General features: G+C 52.4%; 5 protein-coding genes across 5 annotated transcripts; 4 read left to right on the forward strand and 1 right to left on the reverse strand.

Moving 5' to 3' along the window:
* Nucleotides 1-2,548: 2,548 nt before the first annotated feature.
* Nucleotides 2,549-4,815, forward strand: J4E83_008958 (uncharacterized protein; the record flags this gene model as incomplete). Its single annotated transcript, XM_049335851.1, has 3 exons — nucleotides 2,549-3,269; nucleotides 3,322-3,519; nucleotides 3,566-4,815. The coding sequence occupies 3 exons, from the start codon at nucleotides 2,549-2,551 to the stop codon at nucleotides 4,813-4,815; spliced, it is 2,169 nt and encodes a 722-aa protein (XP_049185117.1).
* Nucleotides 4,816-6,735: 1,920 nt separating this feature from the next.
* On the forward strand, nucleotides 6,736-7,623 carry J4E83_008959 (uncharacterized protein; the record flags this gene model as incomplete). Its single annotated transcript, XM_049335852.1, has 1 exon — nucleotides 6,736-7,623. One exon carries the CDS (start codon nucleotides 6,736-6,738, stop codon nucleotides 7,621-7,623), a length of 888 nt encoding a protein of 295 aa, XP_049185118.1.
* Nucleotides 7,624-7,929: 306 nt separating this feature from the next.
* J4E83_008960 (uncharacterized protein) lies at nucleotides 7,930-8,921 on the reverse strand (the record flags this gene model as incomplete). Its single annotated transcript, XM_049335853.1, has 4 exons — nucleotides 7,930-8,294; nucleotides 8,352-8,415; nucleotides 8,472-8,784; nucleotides 8,884-8,921. The coding sequence occupies 4 exons, from the start codon at nucleotides 8,919-8,921 to the stop codon at nucleotides 7,930-7,932; spliced, it is 780 nt and encodes a 259-aa protein (XP_049185119.1).
* Nucleotides 8,922-9,823: 902 nt separating this feature from the next.
* J4E83_008961 (uncharacterized protein) lies at nucleotides 9,824-10,092 on the forward strand (the record flags this gene model as incomplete). The annotated part of the gene is made up of 2 exons (XM_049335854.1): nucleotides 9,824-9,937; nucleotides 10,039-10,092. 2 exons carry the CDS (start codon nucleotides 9,824-9,826, stop codon nucleotides 10,090-10,092), a joined length of 168 nt encoding a protein of 55 aa, XP_049185120.1.
* A 4,692-nt stretch (nucleotides 10,093-14,784) lies between these two features.
* Nucleotides 14,785-16,894, forward strand: J4E83_008962 (uncharacterized protein; the record flags this gene model as incomplete). Its single annotated transcript, XM_049335855.1, has 5 exons — nucleotides 14,785-15,141; nucleotides 15,191-15,391; nucleotides 15,446-15,845; nucleotides 15,984-16,417; nucleotides 16,469-16,894. The coding sequence occupies 5 exons, from the start codon at nucleotides 14,785-14,787 to the stop codon at nucleotides 16,892-16,894; spliced, it is 1,818 nt and encodes a 605-aa protein (XP_049185121.1).
* Between the last annotated feature and the right edge of the window lie 1,871 nt (nucleotides 16,895-18,765).

Here is an 18,765-nt window from a genome sequence, read left to right on the forward strand (position 1 = left end):
CCGTGTTCACCTCACACGACGAGCGCGGCGAGCACATGAGAAGCCACATCCGTTACATGACCAAGCGGGATGACGACGGTGACAATCACATAACTTGTTACTTCGGCGGCTGTGCCGTGAATCCGCGGATTGGCCGCTTCGCTCGAGACGGTCCGGACTTCATCGATGAGCAAAACAGGACAGTCCACTTGTGGTCGGCCCACGGGATCACTGGCTCCAAGGCTCCAGTCGCAGAAATGTGTCGGATCTGTGACTAATGGCTAGTCAACCCCGTCGAGGCCATCTCTCACGCAGTCACGCATCTAGACACGGTGCAAACCATGATCATGATGCACGGATACTGTGGAGTAAAGATGGGACGCGATCTGATACCAAGATAGTGCCCTTTCTGTGCTCATAACGAGTCTCTTCCAGCCCACGAACGCATCGCGACATTCACCCGCGAGGGCCACCCAAAGCATATCCGCGGCCACCTCAAATCTGTTGGCGACTCGCTCGTCACCTGCCCATGCTTCCCGTTGACCTGTACGAAAGAGGAGGAAATGGACGATCTCCAACTTGAAGCTCATCTCCAGATCACCCATGGATGTCTAGTACCGGCCCGCATTAAGCGTCGTTCAGACGACGCCACCCCAGGAACGGCCGGGTCGCAGCGGGTAACTAAGAAGGTCAGCAAGAGTACGCGATGAGCTGTAGAACAACTCAGTGGAAGCAGAGGAGGTGTCAACGGAGGGTCATATCTCGTGGATATCGTTTGTTGTGAGATTTAAGGCGATGTTATCAGTTCTACCACATGTAAAATGCTTCCAATATCAGTCACATAGCTAGAGACATAATCTATATTCATCATTTGTTTGTCATGTCTCCCCGTTGCATTATTGGAAAGGTTGCTTCATCTTATCAACTTGCTTCCCTAGTTGTCCTGGCACTTATAGACATATGTCGCGTCTCCTGGAAATAGCTTTTTGTCTTTTTAGTCTTCGCAATCGACGTTGTTAACGTTTAATATCCTAGTAGATAGGTTGGCTCCAACTAAGTTTGTTCAGGTACTGTCTCCAGTCTTGCATGATGGCAGAGAGTTCTCGTGATCGGCCCACGGGGTTACTGTCCCTAAAGCTCCAATCGCGGAAATATGTCGCGTCTGCGACAAGTGGACTATAGGAATGGTAACGGTTCAAGCTGGATTTTGCTTAGCAAAGCCGATTGACAATTGGTAGACGGAGTTAGATGCGGCGAGTGGCGTCAAGCTGCTACCTTATTCAAGGGAAAAACTAAACACTCTAGAGTCTACATTAATCTAGCAAGATGCAAAGTGCATGATCTAGCGTTAACGTAGAGCCTACTTTAACATAGAAAGATATAAAGTGTATAACTTGAATATTACGATAGAGCCTACATTAGCATAGAAAGGTGTAAGGCACATAACTTGACATTAACGTAGGCTCTAGGGTGTCTAGCTTTTTTCTTGAATAAGGTGCTGCTAGTCTGTTTGTACAGCTATGATATTGTAATGGTACCTGGGTATGCCATAGGCTGTAAACTCGGTGTGTTGATACGTGGAACATTTGTTTCCAAGGCATTTGGGAATTGACACGTCGTTGGAATAGCCGCCTGGATTCAGGACGTGTCTCAGGTATCTTGGGCCCAGGTTTGCATACCGCTCAGTGGGCGCAACGGGGCGATGTTGGTGCGACTTTAGAGGTATACATGGCATTGAGATAAGAACAATCCGTTTGACTTGGTGGGTCCGGGAGGTAATCACCCAACTTGAGAGTGATGTTCTGATATCGAACAATGGAACCGGGAGCCGAATTGCTGTCATGGCATCTGCAACGGGAGACCATTGAGCGATATGTTTCTCTAAAGGACGCAGGTTTGGAGACGCTCAGTGAGCGTAACGGGGCGATGTTGGTGCGATGGGGCCTTCTCACGTCAGCCCCGCTTGCTGTCGGTGATGCCGCGTCGCTTCGCGACTGCCAGCTTCCACCTGCACAGCTACAGCATGTCAGCCTTTCCTGGGCACTCTCAGCCTCACCATCAGTAGCTTCCAATGCCTTCATATATACTGGACACTGTCCAGCTGGGCTATTTCGCTAACTCAGCGACGTTGCCACGAGGTTTCGCTATCCCCTACGTTCTTCTTTCGTGTTCCTCCAGAGCCTTCCCGGGTGCAGCCAACCGCATCGAGTAACGAACCCGCAAGCTACCCATGACAGAGCTGTTGGTCAGCTTCTCATCAGCAACGCAGGGCTGGCATTCCTCCTTCTGTGCAAGTCGCAACTTGCTTCTGCATTGAGGTTCTTCGTCGCTTAATGCGAAGGATTTCCGGTGTAGCTAGCCAATGTCCGACCGCCCGGGCGCATCATCTCGCGATTTTGCATTTCAAACCTATGACCAAGCAGGTGGAGCTCCGCAACAGCACCCGCAGCACTTCTACGGTGCCTATCATGCCGAGCACGATGCAAACACGACCGGGGCCGCGAGCCAGGCGCATAGCCATGACTTCACCGCGGGGTATCACGACTACACTGCGGCACAGCACCAAGTGATGGCAGGTCACTTCGCAGGCTTGGGTTTTGGCTCCTCTGTGCCTACCGGCTGGGACGCGCTCGACTTCACCGACTTCACCGACCAGTACGAGCCGCAGGGAGAACTTGTCCAAGAATACCCAGGCCAGGCAGATGCCATAAACAACTTCAACATCCCGCATCCTGTCTCCGCAGGCGAAGCGGCGTACCAGGCCTTCTCACAGAGCCAGAGCGTCACTCCAGCGCCAAATGTCGCGCAAAGCCAGAACCAACTGTCGCCTCCGCTGCCACCAGCTCCAGTACAACAGCAACAACAAGCGGCTGTTCAAGCAGGTACGAAGAGGAAGGCCGACACAGAATCTCCTTCAGCCGCACAGCAAGATAGTGCCGCAGCGGAGAACCCCCCGAAGCGCCAGAACGTGTCGCGACAACCATCCGACGCCTCAGCTGCTTCGCCAGCCATCACAGCCCCGGCTGACGCCCAAACGCCGACCATGACGCGCACCGCTGCCACCTCCGAAGCCACACCCCGACAAGTGTCACGAGAGAACACAAATACAGAGCGACAGAAGGAGCAGAGTAAAGGTACGGGGCCACAGGGAAGGGTCATCGATGTCTCAACACCACGTAGAGTGCCTGGGTCGCCCGGCGCACTCGACATCCTCCCTGCCGGCAAGGTGTTCCCGATACAGATTGGGTCGGAGCTGTTTAGACTATCAGGAGCGTCGATTTCGTCAGATGGTGAGTATACGCTGAAGAGATCAAAACGGAACAGCAACTAAGACTATTAGAGCACCCTCACACTTTTCGCATTTCTTCGGCCAGCAACTGCATGACAATGGCGGTCGTGCTGGTGACGTGAGGACGCTGTACATCGACCGCGACCCGGATACGTTTCGCGATATCGCGCTCCACCTCCAGGGCTACCACATCACACCGAGAGATGGCGAACATTTCGTCAAGCTGTATGCAGATGCGCAGTTTTACTCGCGTAAGCTCAGCCAAATAGCGGAAGGAATAGATGCTAACATCAGCAGTGCCTCGTCTCACCAAACAGCTGTTCAGCACCGACATCTTCGTGCGCATCGGAGGAACACCCTTCCAGATACAACGCGATCTCTTCTCTGCCCCGGGAGACAGCCCGAACTATTTCTCGTTAGGCTTTGCGCATTTTTTCTCGACGCCAAACGAGGCGTTTCCGGGACTAGATCGCGATGCCCTGCTTCGACCGCCGTCTATCAAGCCTCCTTCGGTGCCGAGCAGAGATGGGGAGGTCTTTCGCGAGCTGATACAATTATTACAGGGCTACAATATCGAGATCCGGAACGACGCACATCGCTCTCGCCTGCTGAGGGATGCGCGATACTTCCATCTCAAGGGCCTAGAGCAAAAGCTCATACCCTGCGACATATCGTATAACCTAAAACGGCAAGAGTCTGAGATTCTAATTCGTCTTGAAGACATTCGACAATCGGGCATCTCCTTCACTCCAGATAAAGACTCCAGCGAGTCTGGTTCAGGAAGCGAGTCGGGTTCGGAGACCGTATCTGGTGCGCAGTCAACAAGCGTCCCACCAAACCCTCTACTCGTCAACAGTGTTGCAAGCCCCGCCCCATCGACGGCAAGCAGCAGTGCGGTTTTGAAGGCGGGATATGTGTCGTACGCTCGACCATATACGGACGACCATGCGCAAAGCAACACTCTCGTCGTTGAAATTGCGTCAACGGAGGCCACGACACTGTTCATTCCCTTGAAGATATCGATTGACTCAAGTCCTGAATTCGGAGTTGAATTTCGTGCCACTTTTCATGATTCAACTCTTGCACGAGTAACGTCTCTCTTCTCCGTCATAGCCTCAAAGATGGGCTTACCCGCTACACAACCCTTAGGACTCATGTACCTACAATCTGGTGCCGGGGTCGCCGCCCAACCCGTCAGCCCCGCCAACTCAGGCGTCAGCGAACGTCGCGTCCGTGTACGGCTCTATGAAGATACCTCTCTAGAAATCGACGGATCACCGGCCGAGCTCGCGCACGATGAATACGGGATGATAGGCATTCGCAGCTTAGATCAAAAGAAGAAATGGTTCTGGACTGAGGAGAGAGGGGGAGATGCCGAAGACGAACAATGGACAGTCAGACGCGCGCACTGGCGCATCCGCGTCGAACCTGTTAAGGGCGACGCTGAGGGAAAGAGGATGCAAGTCATCTTGTGCGCAGTCAAACTCGAAGCTTTTACCAACGAGCGGCCACGCAATTCTTCGAGGAAGTTCCTGGGTGGTGGCTAGCATACTGGGTCAAGCGGGCCAGTGTAGACGCAGGTTCGCGCGAATGTGCAGTCGACCTGCCAATATATCGATGTTTTCCAACCATTTCTTCCACATACGACCACAGGATCATGAGAATTAGGCTTCCCGTCCGCTCAGCCATATACAAGCATGATACCGGCGCATTAGTACTCGGGTGGGTGACTACCGGGGAATACGCGCTGTTGTATGTTTTTGACTTTTTTTCTTCTTTTTTGCCCTACTAACGTCGATTTGAACTACCGAGTTTGTGCCGACATGATAGGAACAAATCGTCAACCTCCTCTACTTAGCTCTTTCAAGACGCATACGCTGGTTATTTGCAGCTTGGACGCCACGCCGAGAATATCATATATACTTCTATAACTTATGTCATCGTAACTGCGACACGCAAGTAAACTAATGTATACTTCTAGAACATTACTTTCTTGCCCGCAACTCACAACAGTCCGGTCTATTTGTTTGCTCACACGGCAGTATGCGACAGTTCTTTTGCTGATCAAACACGGTGTGGCTGATCAGACCGTTTCGATTCATACCTACGAAAGCGCACGCACAACACCACCTTGTCTCCACACGAGCCTCCCAGTGACGTACATCGACCTATTCATCGGCCGAGTAGCGTAAGCGGTCGGGTCTACGCTAAGTTAGTAATCGAGAACAAGCTCCCAAAACCCAGGCCGTGACTGCGCACAGTCATTGCGAAAGCGAAGCTCCAACACCGCCACAAGAATCAACGCATGCAACTGGCAGATATCGCCCGAAAAAGGGCTCGGCGGTAGCTTTGATAAGCGAGTCTACGATTTAGGGCGGAGTGGCGTAAGCTTAAGGTCACGGCCAAGACATACGGCTTGCTTACAGTGATTTTGGGCTTCGTGGAGACGAACTTGGTCACGAGTACAGTGTTCATCTTGTTCTTGCATAGATTCACACGCACGAAAATATGTGCAATATTGGCTCTTGGGCGGAAGGTGCCGACGACAGTGTTGGCATCTGCTCACTCAACAACACCCTTTCGTATTGATGGTCACGTGTGATACGTCTATTGGTGTACAACTTGAGCTTGCTCTCTAAACCAGTTCGAGGTGGGCTGCGTGTTTTGGACAGTTACTCTATGGCATCAAGCACTGACAAACATGGCAGTCTGGAGCAAGCTCTTCACCGAGAAGTCGTCATGATAACGCCATCTCTCGTCCCCGAACGCGTGTGCACTGGGACAGTGCGCAAGAAAAGAGTCATGTTTACGAGTTTTGGAAAATGGAAATTTCATCGCGAGCACAACCGTGAATTGGGATAACAAAAGCCGAGTGCTTTACGGCGGCAGCGTAGCCCTGGTAGCCCTCCATCGGTGTGCTCGAAATTTATGGGCGAACTACCCAGTCAACTCTTCGTCTTGAACTATCAGGATCAGAGCTCTGAATGTCATCTGGTGAACACAAGCTCCCGCGGTGGCCTTGGACTCAAGCCCACCAAGGCATCCAATGCTTATTGATTATCAGAGTCATGTAGGCGTCCGTCCTCGTACCATCACCACCACCACCTACATCATGTCTCGTCTATTTTGCACACGTTTAGGCATTCATAGTTGAGCTGCTGATGTGAAGTTCATAGCCATGAGAACAAGCACGTCCAACAAGTGGCGATGATCGCTGCATCCGGTATCATTTCTAGTGTCACACGGATAGAAACTGTTGTGTTTGAAGCGTGTGTGATCAAACGTGGCTGGAATAGACCGGGCGTATACAACGCCTTGACGACAAGCTTAAGTGAGAATGAGAAGGAAGGTTGCCGGTCAAGAAGGTTCTGGAGATGCATATAAGGACAGCCAGCGTCCTGCCAGAAGCTCCTCACCACACTCTCATCTTCTCTATCAACCTCATTCACAACTATACAACCAGCAACATGCACTCCATCCTCATCACCACCCTCCTGGCTACCCTCGCAGTAGCCAACCCAATCGCCCCCGGCCCACCCTACCACTCCAAACGAACCGTAAACCCCAACACCGTCAACGCCCTCACCGCCGCCGAACTAACCACCCAACGCAACGCCCTCCTCCTCGCCCAATCCGAAACCGCCCGCGAAGCCATCCTCTTCCCGAACCCACCCAACGCCGCAAACGACACCTTCCAATTCATCAACAACACCGTAACGCCGCCCACCGCAGGTTCCATCTTCCTGTCCACCATCAACAATTTTCCGGCACTTGGCTCCACGGGTCTCGCAGCAGCCGTGGGTTTCGTCAACCCTTGTGGCCTCAACACGCCGCACTGGCACCCCCGCTCCAACGAGTTCCTCACCGTAACCCAGGGAACACTAATCGGCGCCCTCCTCCTCGAGAACGACAGCGGGTTTGGAAATGTAGTCGGCGGTGCACCGCCCGTCCGTGGTCCTTACAAACAGATCGAAACTACGCTGTCCAACTACACGGGCATGCTCTTCCCCAGGGGCCTCATCCACTGGCAGTTCAACCCCGAATGCGAGCCCGCTGTCTTCGTCGCGGGCTTCGATGTCAACGATCCTGGGCGTGTGGAGGCTGCCAGGGGCTTCTTCTCTGGTACGCCGGATGAGGTGCTCGAGGCTAGTGCGGGCTACAGTGAGTTTTTGACGCCGGAACAGATTGCGGGGTTGAGGCCGCAGTTGACGAGCGATTTTACGGCTATTGTGGAGAGTTGCGCGAAGAAGTGTGGGATTCCTTATAAGGCTCCTGGTGACTCTTCGTCGACTTCGAGTGCAAGTGCGTACCCTACGGCTACGAGCGGGTATCCGATGTCTACAGGTGGGTACTAGAGGTGGGTGCATTGCGAGGTTGGTGGTTTGGCGTGAAGTGAGCTCGGAGGTACGATCTCACAAGGGATAGGTGAAGGCGATCGTTCGGTTGTGAGTAGATGATGGCGTTTGGGATTAGATCGTGCTTTCTTTTGTATATAGACGCTCGCTAGATTATTTTGTTATGGAATATAGACTGAACTTACTCGTACCAGCTGGCCAGACTGATCTCGCAGTACTGTGATAATGTAGGATCTCTGCTCACTACAAAATATTGCGAGTACCTTCTGGCTTCATGATGAGCTATCAACTTTACTATGTCCTCATCTACAACTTCGCATCGCTGAACGGAACATACTTCTCTCCACTGGCCTCCTCCACCCTCTTCGCAGCACTCACATACCCATCTCTCTTCTGCAACCTCCTCATGTACTCGTACAACTTAGGGTAACTGGTCTCGCTCAACGGCAGCCTCTGCGTTGCACCCTCAAGTCCGAAGTGAATCATGATATCCGCAGCGGTGAGCTTGTCGCTGCAGAAGAACTCGCCCTTGCTGGGAGAGTTGACGAGGTAGTCTTCGAGGAAGTCGAAGTGCGTCTTCAGCTCTGGGTCGACGAAGCCGGAGTCGATCTTACCGGCGACGCCGTTGGTAATAGGCTTGAGGAAGAAGGGGACGGGTGCGTTCTTAATATCTAGGTGGTGATTTGATCAGTGAACTGGAGGGTGGGAAGTGGCAGGGGTGTACTTACTTCCGGTGACTAGCGCCAGGATCAGAATGGTGAAGAGACTACCCTCTGTGTAGTCCATCAGGAACTGGTTCAGAGTCAGCGATTTGGCCTGTTCATAGTCGATAGCTGATTCTATCTCACCTTATACCTCATCCACTCCTCAGTCTCAGCGCCGAGCACGCCCTCCTGTCCCTCAGGGTACCGCTTGGGAACCAAGTCCTTGCCGAAATGGTCGCAAATGTACTCCATAATCGTCTCGCTCTCAGCAATGACGATGTCTTTCTCAGAGTTCGCGGGCCTGATGGTAACACATGGTGATTTCCCCAAAGGATGGATGGCCTTTAGCTCGGGACCCGCGCGCTTGTTCTCATCGCGCTTGTGCACCGCGATGTCGTACTCAAGGCCAAGCTCTTCGAGCAGCCATACCACGCGCTGGCCTCGGGATTTGTTCAACCTATTTGGCTGATTAGTCGTGGTTGCTGATGGCGATGGCGCAATGCGGTGGGTGGGACCGCACGGGGATGACAGGCATGTGACAGACTTGGTAACTTACCAATGAACGGTGATCTTTGCTCCCTGCTGGTTCGACATGTTTGCGACGAGCCTTAGTAGTTTGGAAATTGGGATTTGTGATTACAGCAGATTCTGGATGGTAATCGCAGTGACGAGAGGAAGTTTTCAGTACCACCGAGGTCCTTTGACGGATTTATCTGATGCCGTCACAAGCTTCGGCGTTCAGCGCCCATCGGTGGTTGGCTGCCCGCTCGGGCACTCGGTCATCCATGTATCTAGTGTCGGTTTCGCCGACTCTCCGCAATATCGATGAGAAGCAGGAACGAGGCATCGACAATTACTATATGTAGTAGTTTTGTAGACACTGAGGGTGTGTAAGACGGGGCAATCCGGTTGTGATGTCGTCAAGGTCGCCGTGTGATCTCATGATCGCAGCTGTAGCGACTTGAGCACGAAGTAAGGCGCCCTTGAAGAATCTGTGGCTAAACAGGTAAAACAGAGAGCATGATGAATGTCTCCTCAAGGCATACTCATATAGCATGTGGTTGCTCCTGGTAATTGTACGCGATGATATCCTGAAGCGCCAAGCCCTGGCGGCACTTGCCGCACCTCCGCCGACCTCATCGCGCGCACATCGTCAACCCCAAGCTCACCAACTGCGCAACACCTCGACACGCGCAAGAGTCCGCAAACATGCAGCCAACTTTCCGCCGCATGGCGGGCCACAACCACGGCAGTGCGTATCACCGCGAGGAGGACCATTGAGGGCGCAATCGCTAACTGTACGCAGTGATCCACGCCGATCCCGCCATTATCAAATGGGCCAGTACGTTCACCACCGACCCCGCATCCTGAAGACCTCTACGGTACCCCGAAAACTGGCGCGTTGAAAAGAAGGAATGGCCTCAAAGGTGCAAGAGTCGTGACATGGGCAATGGAGGAGGGGGATACGCAATACGCGGTACTGACGAGGAACAGACATGACTGTCAACCGCCACAAGTACTTCCGCTGGACGAAGCGCACAGCTTGGCTTACGTTCGCCTACGTCGTCATGGTGCCCGCTATGCTGGGTACGGCAGGATACATGACCGAGGTGAGTTTGGACAAGCACGCATTTGGGCGGTGGAGGAAGCGGCTCTCGAGACGCTGCGTATATGGGAAGCAAGACGTATGGATGCTGACGAAAATTTACAGGGCAAGTGGGACATGCGCGGCAAGCGGAGGGGCGACATGATCTCCGAGTTCTAGGCATTGGTATCCGAATCGAAACGAGCGAGGAGACAAACGCTGTGTACATATGGAGAATATCATGGCATCACACAAGTCCTACAGTCATCTCTGTCGCTTCCACATGAGCGGAAAACGAGCAGAGCACGTGTCCGTTGCTGCATACTAAACAAAGAGATTCCGACAACGTTAGGCTCTCGTGGCCCCAGGAAATATTCAGATATGTGACTTGACTGATCTAGTATATCCTAGTCCATGACTGGGTGGGCATCGACGCGATTGTTGTTTGCGCGAAGAGAAGGGAAGAAGGTCACCTGGTGACTTCTACTTTCCAGAGACTTCCCTTGTACAAACTTCAACGCTATAAACTGTGGCGAGAGCCGCTGTTGTTAGGCACTTTGTCAGCATTTACCATGATGAGTTCTCAACAAGATCATTCCCCCGACGCTGCGCCAGATGCTCCTACAGTTCATCCATCAAAGACTATCTTCCCGTTTCTCAAGCTACCTGGTGGTAAGATGAGGCTGATGGCTGAGGTTGTTCGTTGATTGCTAAACTTCTTTAGAGACACGAAACGTGATATACAACTACCTCCTAGCGCCTACACCAGGCCCGATTAGCAGGGGATCTATGCCACTTATCCAGTTTGCAAACATATGCACGCAAATTCGATGCGAATTCCGGCCAATGCTGCTATCTCAGCACATCGTGAACATTGACGAAGCATGTTGCTACGTCGAGACGTTCCTCATCGCCACCAAGGTCGATATCAATCATTGTAAGACATTTGTACCTGTCACGAAGGTGCATATGGCGGTCGGACAAGGAAGATATGACGGATTCCGCACCACCGACCTGATACCACTCTTGCGACTCCTCGTCAATCATCCAATGGATATTAAGGTTACCTTCACCAACGATCTAGACATTCCTGTTGAGTCGTTAGAGCAGCTCTTGCGATATCGAAGCAATTACTGGGCATCATTGCTCAACCGCAACGACCTCGTTGGCATATTGAAACTCAGCGCGCGAACATTGGGTGGTGGGTTTCATGTGTATACTAATACCGGTCTCAGACGACAAGCCAACGGGCTGTTTACGTTTTCCGATTCTTACAACATCAGCTGCAGTAATTTTGTTGGTCCTTGTGAGACGCGCATCGAGAACATACGTGTATTTGAGGGAAAGAGAGGGCGTCTGATGATAGACATGTCGAGATACTCTGACACGGAATAAAGGCAGAAGGTGCCTACGTGCAAGGACATCGGAAGGAGGCGGATAGTAAAAGCTTTCTCGAACTTCGTGTGCCCAAAGATTTGCGTACCAAATCACGTCACCCAGTCAACCCTATAGGAATACACAAGCTCGTTCGTCTTCATTCTTATCCGGGTTCTGTACCTAGACACATACGTTGTAGTTCGATAAGCTGATACGTCAATGATATCATCTTTGTATACATCCCATGTGCAATTCCCCCAGGCATGGCTGCGGGTACCGACCTTGTCGTGGCCCAGCCTCCCCAGCCTCCCCAACCTCCAGGCATCCATGTCCAATTTCACAACACAACGTCTCTTTACTGATCGACCTTGCATGCATCTGTTGAGGCCAAACGTTCGCGCTATGCATGAGCGGCGCCTACCGCTCTGACTGACGCTCTATGTTGCTAAGGGAACAGTGGCCGTTGTCGCGATCTAATGCTAGGCATCGACACAAGCAGGCTTCATTCCTATACGTCAAACATTTCATGCCTTAGCGAAGACACGCATAAGGTCTTCGGAAGTTGTAAGTCGTACCTGACAGCTGCACAGCATCGACGACTCCACAGTTGTACCTTGCTGTCGGTGTCTCACGTCTACCCGACCAACATGCACAGCACGTTTCTGAGGCGACAGCAGTGATACAGCGCTTGCAAGTTAACGTGGCTAGTAGCACCAGCCGCATTGATCACAACATGTTAGACCACCCCATGTGTTTGACTTGCACGCGAAGTTGCACATCACCGCCATCGTAAATCTCGTTTCAATCACCAGGTGCTACGTTCTCCTGCAGAAAACTCGCTGTCTACACAGGTTACACCGTGGCGGATTTAGGCGTTGAGGCGTTGAGGCGTTGTGCATTCGTAATCCACGTAGACGCGCGGTTGTCTGGGTACCCTGCTGCTAATCTTCATGAAAGGACTAGGTATCTTGTCGCCACAAGGACTCCGCGGGATGATCATGATGCAGGAACGGATGGTAGCTATCCCAGAGCCGGGCGCTCGGTCAGCGAGCAAGGAGCAACCTACTTGTCTAGTGCTCGATGTTCGGTCTTCAGCTTCGAGGATTAGTTGCGTTACGTGCTGCTCTTTCTAAAGTAACATCTTTGTTAGAAGAACTCACAGTACTCAGTACTTCTAAAAACCTTGCACCGAAAGCGATGAATGAGCCTGGTCATGTTACAATCTCACGTGCATCCTCTCAGGGACCAGTTGCTTTGTACCTCTGTTAATATGTGGGCAGTGTTCATTCGACATGGTAGATCATGGAGACATGATGGCTGGGCCGTAGCTAATCTGCACGATCCGAATTGCCGGGTAATTTAATGAAGGACGTCATACAGCTTCTGCGAGCCATGTAGGTCGGAAGATTGATTTCATGTCGAGGATCAATTTGATTGAGATAGCCGACAAGATTAAACGACTCTGTGCAGAAATGGGCCTTGTTTACCCGGCTTGATGGAGAAGCCTGCTCTCGAGACCTCCGCGGCACCCTAGGACGAACTCCGTGACCGGGTTTAACCAGGGTTTACGGCATGCAGCCACAAGTGGGGGTCCGGTAGTCCGGGCGTCCCCATTAGAGGCGGAAGGTCGACGCCAAAGTTTGTTCTTCGGCGCCAATATAGCTCTATGAACATTGCGCACGCCTTGAAGATGATCAGACGTCGGTTCGCGGACGATGTATACCAAGGTTCTAGTTGAGCCTCAGGGCACATGCAGTCGTCGCCTGCTACCCATAACGTAATAACACTACTGGCGAAACAGACGTAGTCGGCAAACAGGAAATTTCTTTGAGCCAAGCTCGTCTTTGACCGACACTCGGTGAGCATTGCTGTAAGGCTGACTTCTCACCTGAGGAAATGCCACGAAGGAATGCGAGCTGAACGTCGCTGCACTATGCAGGTAAGCAGACGCACATCATTCCTTCAATATTGTGGCGTTCTTTGCTGTCAGTGATCAAACCACCGACGCGGAAGGTACTGCACCAAATCTGACACTGGGCCGTAAGACGTTCGCTTCTGTCAAAACCCTCGTGTTGGTACCGGCAACATGCAGATAATGGACGGTGCACAGGGCTGGCAAGGATGACGTGGGAACGGCTCTGTGGTATCTTCGCACCCATGGAGAATACTAGCTTTACCACTGAATATGTTCCCACGCAAATGCCCTCGATCTTGAAGAGTGCATGGGGTATGGTCTTCATCCGGCGATGTTGCCTTCCCTCGGACCACATATGGAAGGATGCATCCGCTTCAGCCGTGTATCCAGAGTGGCGACACTGAGACATCGCGATATCATTCGAGACATGAAGACATCGCCGACACTATGGCGCCTGTGGCTATCCAAGACTGCCGGTGCAGCTGTGGTGCATGTCAATAGTCTGATTGCGGTCCTGAACGTCATGAAAACGGTACGGCACGTTTTGAAGGAGGCGATTGCAGCCGATTTGGGGCGCTTAACTAAGCGCAACGTACACATCCCTTCAGGAAAACGTGTTCTCAGTGGTCAGTTTTGCGATGTGGTGATGTTGTGGTCGGTCCATGAGGTCCGGCCCCCCTCACGAACTCCGACACAGCATGGCAGACTAGTCCGTGCACGGCTTAGCGTTAGCGGCAATTAGCTCAGATCGTCTCGACATGTTGGCTCGCTTGCGCTTCTGGGATCCTTCTTCCTCTCGCTTCACGACCATCAAGCTTTACAAGCACCGGGGACGGCTCTCAACTCCACGGTTAGCTCGGGCGATTGTTCTACACACTACCCATAGCGGCATCCACTCCTGTATCTGCATGTCAACCGACGCCTCGCATGCCCCACTTTCTGCGCGACCCAAGGCACATCACCGCTTGCTGCTGCATCACAGCCTGCTGAGGCTGCCGCCGCCATGTACGACTCAGCACTTGCTGCAGCTCTACCAAGTATCCAGGCCGCTCTCTTTAGTCCATCTGCCGCCGAGGCTCGGTAGGTCTAGCTGCATTCAGTCGTGTAACACGAGCTATGCCGACATTTGAGACGAAAGCGACCACTTAAAATTCTCCGTTCATCTACTTAGGGCTGAAATGTAGCCGTCTCTTACGCTCACAGCTCTGGGCAGGCCCTCATACTAAGCCCACGCCCTTACCGTTCATGGGCCGTAGACCGCGCTCATGGCGATCTTGGACGCTTCTTGCCGCAACAGTCTCTACATGGAGTGATCATACCATTGACTAGTGGTGGGAACTCTCCACTGCTGGCATCGGTAGTCTTTCGGCCGATCAATCGGTCCACTAAAGAGGCAGGGCAATGTTGCCATGCTGGGGATATAATCTATCGTACCACCCTTTGTTAATCAAACCAGCCAGCCTTCGCTTTTCGTTTACAGCTTGATCTGCGCCTATCTGCACTCGTTGGCCCCGTGCGTAAAGGGTCTGGCAGCTGTCGTTTACATCTACGTTCTTTCATTCCTCCTTCCATCATCCACAATGGGTGTTTCAATCTTCAGATTGGCCACCGCCCTAGGGCTTTTCCTTCCGTCAGTGACTTCGTTCGCTGTGCCATCCGTCGAGCACCTCACACCCAGGCTACCTGAAGTCCCATGGAAGAAGAGTGGTCTTTGGAGCGGGCGCGAAAGACGAAACGGCTACAAGACCAATTGTAACCATGGCCCACAGTCGAGAGGGTGCTGGAATGGCGACTTCAGCATCGACACAGATATGGACCTTCATTGGCCAAACACTGGAAAGACTGTCAAGTATCATTTGACCATCTCGAACGCCACTGGAGCCCCGGATGGGTTTGAGAGGCCAATCCTACTGATCAATGGTCAAACGCCAGGACCTGTAAGTGGAACACTTTGAGTCATCTCGTTTCCCTGCTAATATATTACAGACCATCTTAGCGGACTGGGGCGATGATCTTGAGATCACCGTAACTAACAACCTCCAAAGCAACGGTACTGGGCTGCACTGGCATGGTCTCAGGCAACTTGGTTCAAACGAGCAAGACGGAGTGAACGGTATCACCGAATGCCCAATCGCGCCTGGTGACTCCAAGGTCTACAAGTTCAAGGCCACGCAGTACGGCACAACCGTAAGTTAATTTCCGTTGCGCATTACATGAGTGGAACTTGGCTGACTGTTATAGTGGTATCATTCGCATTACTCTGTACAGTACGGCGATGGCCTCGTGGGCCCCTTGGTCATCCGAGGACCAGCAACAGCGAACTACGACATTGACCTTGGTGCGCTTCCAATGACAGATTGGTTCCACGCGACCACTTTCACAGTGAATGCTGCAGCTGTCCACGCCAACGGTCCTCCTGTTGCGGACAATGTCCTCATCAACGGTACGATGACATCAGCCGCCGGAGGAAGTTACGCAGAGACAATTCTTACCCCAGGGAAGGCGCATTTGCTGCGCCTAGTCAACACCGGCATCAACAACTACCTCCATGTCGGTCTCGATGGGCATAAGTTCAAGGTCATTTCTGCCGATTTTACACCCATTGAACCATTCGAGACCGACAACCTCGTTCTCTCGGTCGGTAAGTTGACCCGAATCATCTCATATCTGTCCGTTCGTGGCGATGCTCACAACGTCTGTTCGTGCAACACGCCCCCACCCACGAGAATGCGCCCACGATAACTATTGTTGGGGAACGTTTCACTGACATGGTCACCAGGTCAACGTTATGAGGTCATTATCAACGCAACCGAGCCTATTGGCAATTACTGGTGGCGAGTAGGTACTGGTGGTCGCTGTGATGGCCCCAACGCGAATGCGGCAAACATCAGGAGCATTTTCCGATATGCTGGCGCTCCAACTATGCAGCCCAACTCGACCGGCAATGTTCTACCGGTGGGCTGCTACGACGAGGCTAATATCGTTCCGTACGCCAAGACGACCGTTCCCCAGGAGATGCCCGAATCTTTGACATTCGGCTTCAACGACAATTACACTAGCGATGTGACGCAAAACCAAGGGCTTGTGCAGTGGCTTGTCAACGGCAACCCTATGGCAATTGACCTCGATCGACCCACCCTACAGCACGTGCTGGACGGCAACGTCACGTACGGTAACAACCGACACGTGTTTGAAGTCGATGAGAAGCACAAGGTAAGTCTCCTTCGCTTAACGCGTTGTTATCGCGACTAACGAATTTTGTAGTGGCAGTACTGGGTCATCCAGCAGGACACCACCAACAACACTGCGCCACCACTGCCTCATCCTATCCATCTCCACGGCCACGACTTCTACGTTCTGGATCAACAAGAGAACGCAGTCTGGAATGGCGACATCTCCCGCCTCAAGACCAACAACCCCATCCGCCGTGACACAGCCAACCTCCCCGCCAGAGGCTACCTTGTTCTCGCCTTTGAGTCCGACAACCCCGGCGCGTGGCTGATGCACTGCCACATCCCCTTCCATGTGGCCGCCGGTCTCGGTGTACAATTCCTTGAGCGCTCGTCTGAGATCAAGGCAAAGGATGGTTTCGCTGAAATGAAGAGAACATGCAAGAACTGGCAAACATACCACAGGGAGTTCCACCCCAACGGCATCCTATTCCCTGGAGACTCTGGGCTACGGAGATAGTTTTCCGTTGATTGCTACGACGCGTTTTCCATTCATTGTATCCTTTCTTATTCTTCATTTACTTCACATGACACTCCGTTGTGTTTGCCTGGGCAAGACGGCGTTTTATTCTCGCATGACTAACATGCGCTGCTTATCCGGGAAACCTTACCTATGGTAATAATGATAATTCTGAAATGAACAACACGTTCCATCAAGCTCCCCTTCGCCACCTCGAGAACAATGACATGTGTGAGTCAACTAATTACAACCCCAGGTCGTCATGTCCACGACCCTGCATTCCTGGGGAGAGGAATGCGTCAGGTACCCGAAATCTCTTATCGCACCCATCCCCAGCCTCCCCTCGGAGATCAGCAACAACCCGACCACCTCATTTTCCATGTCCGGAGCAACTATACCGAGGTTGCGATGCAAAATCCGATGTTCCGCCCGCTACCCGTTGCTTTTCCTTGGTACAGCCTCGGCCCCTGGCACCGGCGTGCATGACACGGAACGTGGTACAATAGTCAGCACCTAACAACACGCAGCATTAGTTCAGGTCGCGATATGTTGGACCCGGGCTCCCGGGAAAAGGAAGGCCAGATTCAAGAGCTAGGTGCGATCGGCGAGAGTTGGCGGCATTGCGCGGTTTTGTACTAGAGGGCTGGGGGGCTGGGAGTGTTGTTGTTGTCGCCAACCTCTTCGCGAAGAGAGTTGGGAGGGGAGAGGTGCCCGATCGCTTTTTTCGGGGTGGTGCGTGTGTTCGCATTGGGGAAATCGTCGCGTGAGAGGATCTACCGTTAAGGACGGCAAAGGCATTTGGAATGAAAAGGCTCTTTGCTACTTTGTGAGCTAGTCATATTGACGTACATAGGCATCTATTGAACTCCATGAAGGAAAAGTACCGAACAAGAAGGTGAACACTCTCGTATGACATGGAAAGAATCGGTCAACGCTATCTTGCCTTCGCATGTGGCAAAGAAACCATTAACCTCTCACTTCTTCTGTCCCGCTCTTGTTCATATCCGCGTGCGCACACCTCCCTGATTCACTACCAGATGAACTTTTTGGAAGCAAGCCAATTTCGGGAAGCCCAAAGGCAATTCCCTGCTCTTTATGGACGTACTCACATGTCGCGACCAGGAGGCTGCTGCGTCTATTCTTCACTCTGACCGCGAGAGCGCGTCGCGAGTGACTTGAAGTGAAAGTTATTGATAGGATGCGCCCTCTACCGCGTAGCTGGTCAGCCCGCAATGTCTCAAGTGTTTAGTCATTGCGCATGTGAAAAACGTTGATTCACTCCGCCCGTTTCATTCAGACGTAGCAAACGTTGTTGCCTAGAGCACTGTGGGTCAGCACGTGAATTCATTGTACTAGCCTCTCCTCTCTGCATATATAAATTCCAGCACTTCCCCCTTCTCTCTCCTCACTACAACTCTTGGAGTTCCTCTACCACTCGCGCTCAACCGCGCAAGAGAGATCTCGTTCTTTTCAGACCTCCTGCCTCCTATCTATGCGCTACTCGATGCGCTCCCTCCGTCCAGTAGGTCGGCATTGTCGCTACTGAGGTCCCGTTGGACTTCGACCCTCCATACGTGTGCCGCAAACGAATGTGGGCAATGCGACCGCAAGGTCGACGCACGTTGGAGAAAAACGTGTGCTGCGGGCAACTGCGGGCAAAGCGACCGAGAGGTCGACGCATGTCAAAACAAGAACGTGTGCTACAAATGACTGTGGGCAAAGCGATCGAAAAATCGACGCACGTTATATACCGAGCTATATGTGCTGCAGGCAACTGCGGGCAATGCGAACTGAAAGGTTCGACGCATATAGCTCTGTACGAGGCATGTGTCGCATGTAAATGTGGGCAATGCGGACCGAAAGGTTCGACG

The sequence above is a fragment of the Alternaria metachromatica genome (genome assembly GCF_023757995.1).
Source record: "Alternaria metachromatica strain BMP 0045 chromosome Unknown scaffold_28, whole genome shotgun sequence".
Taxonomy (NCBI): domain Eukaryota; kingdom Fungi; phylum Ascomycota; class Dothideomycetes; order Pleosporales; family Pleosporaceae; genus Alternaria; species Alternaria metachromatica.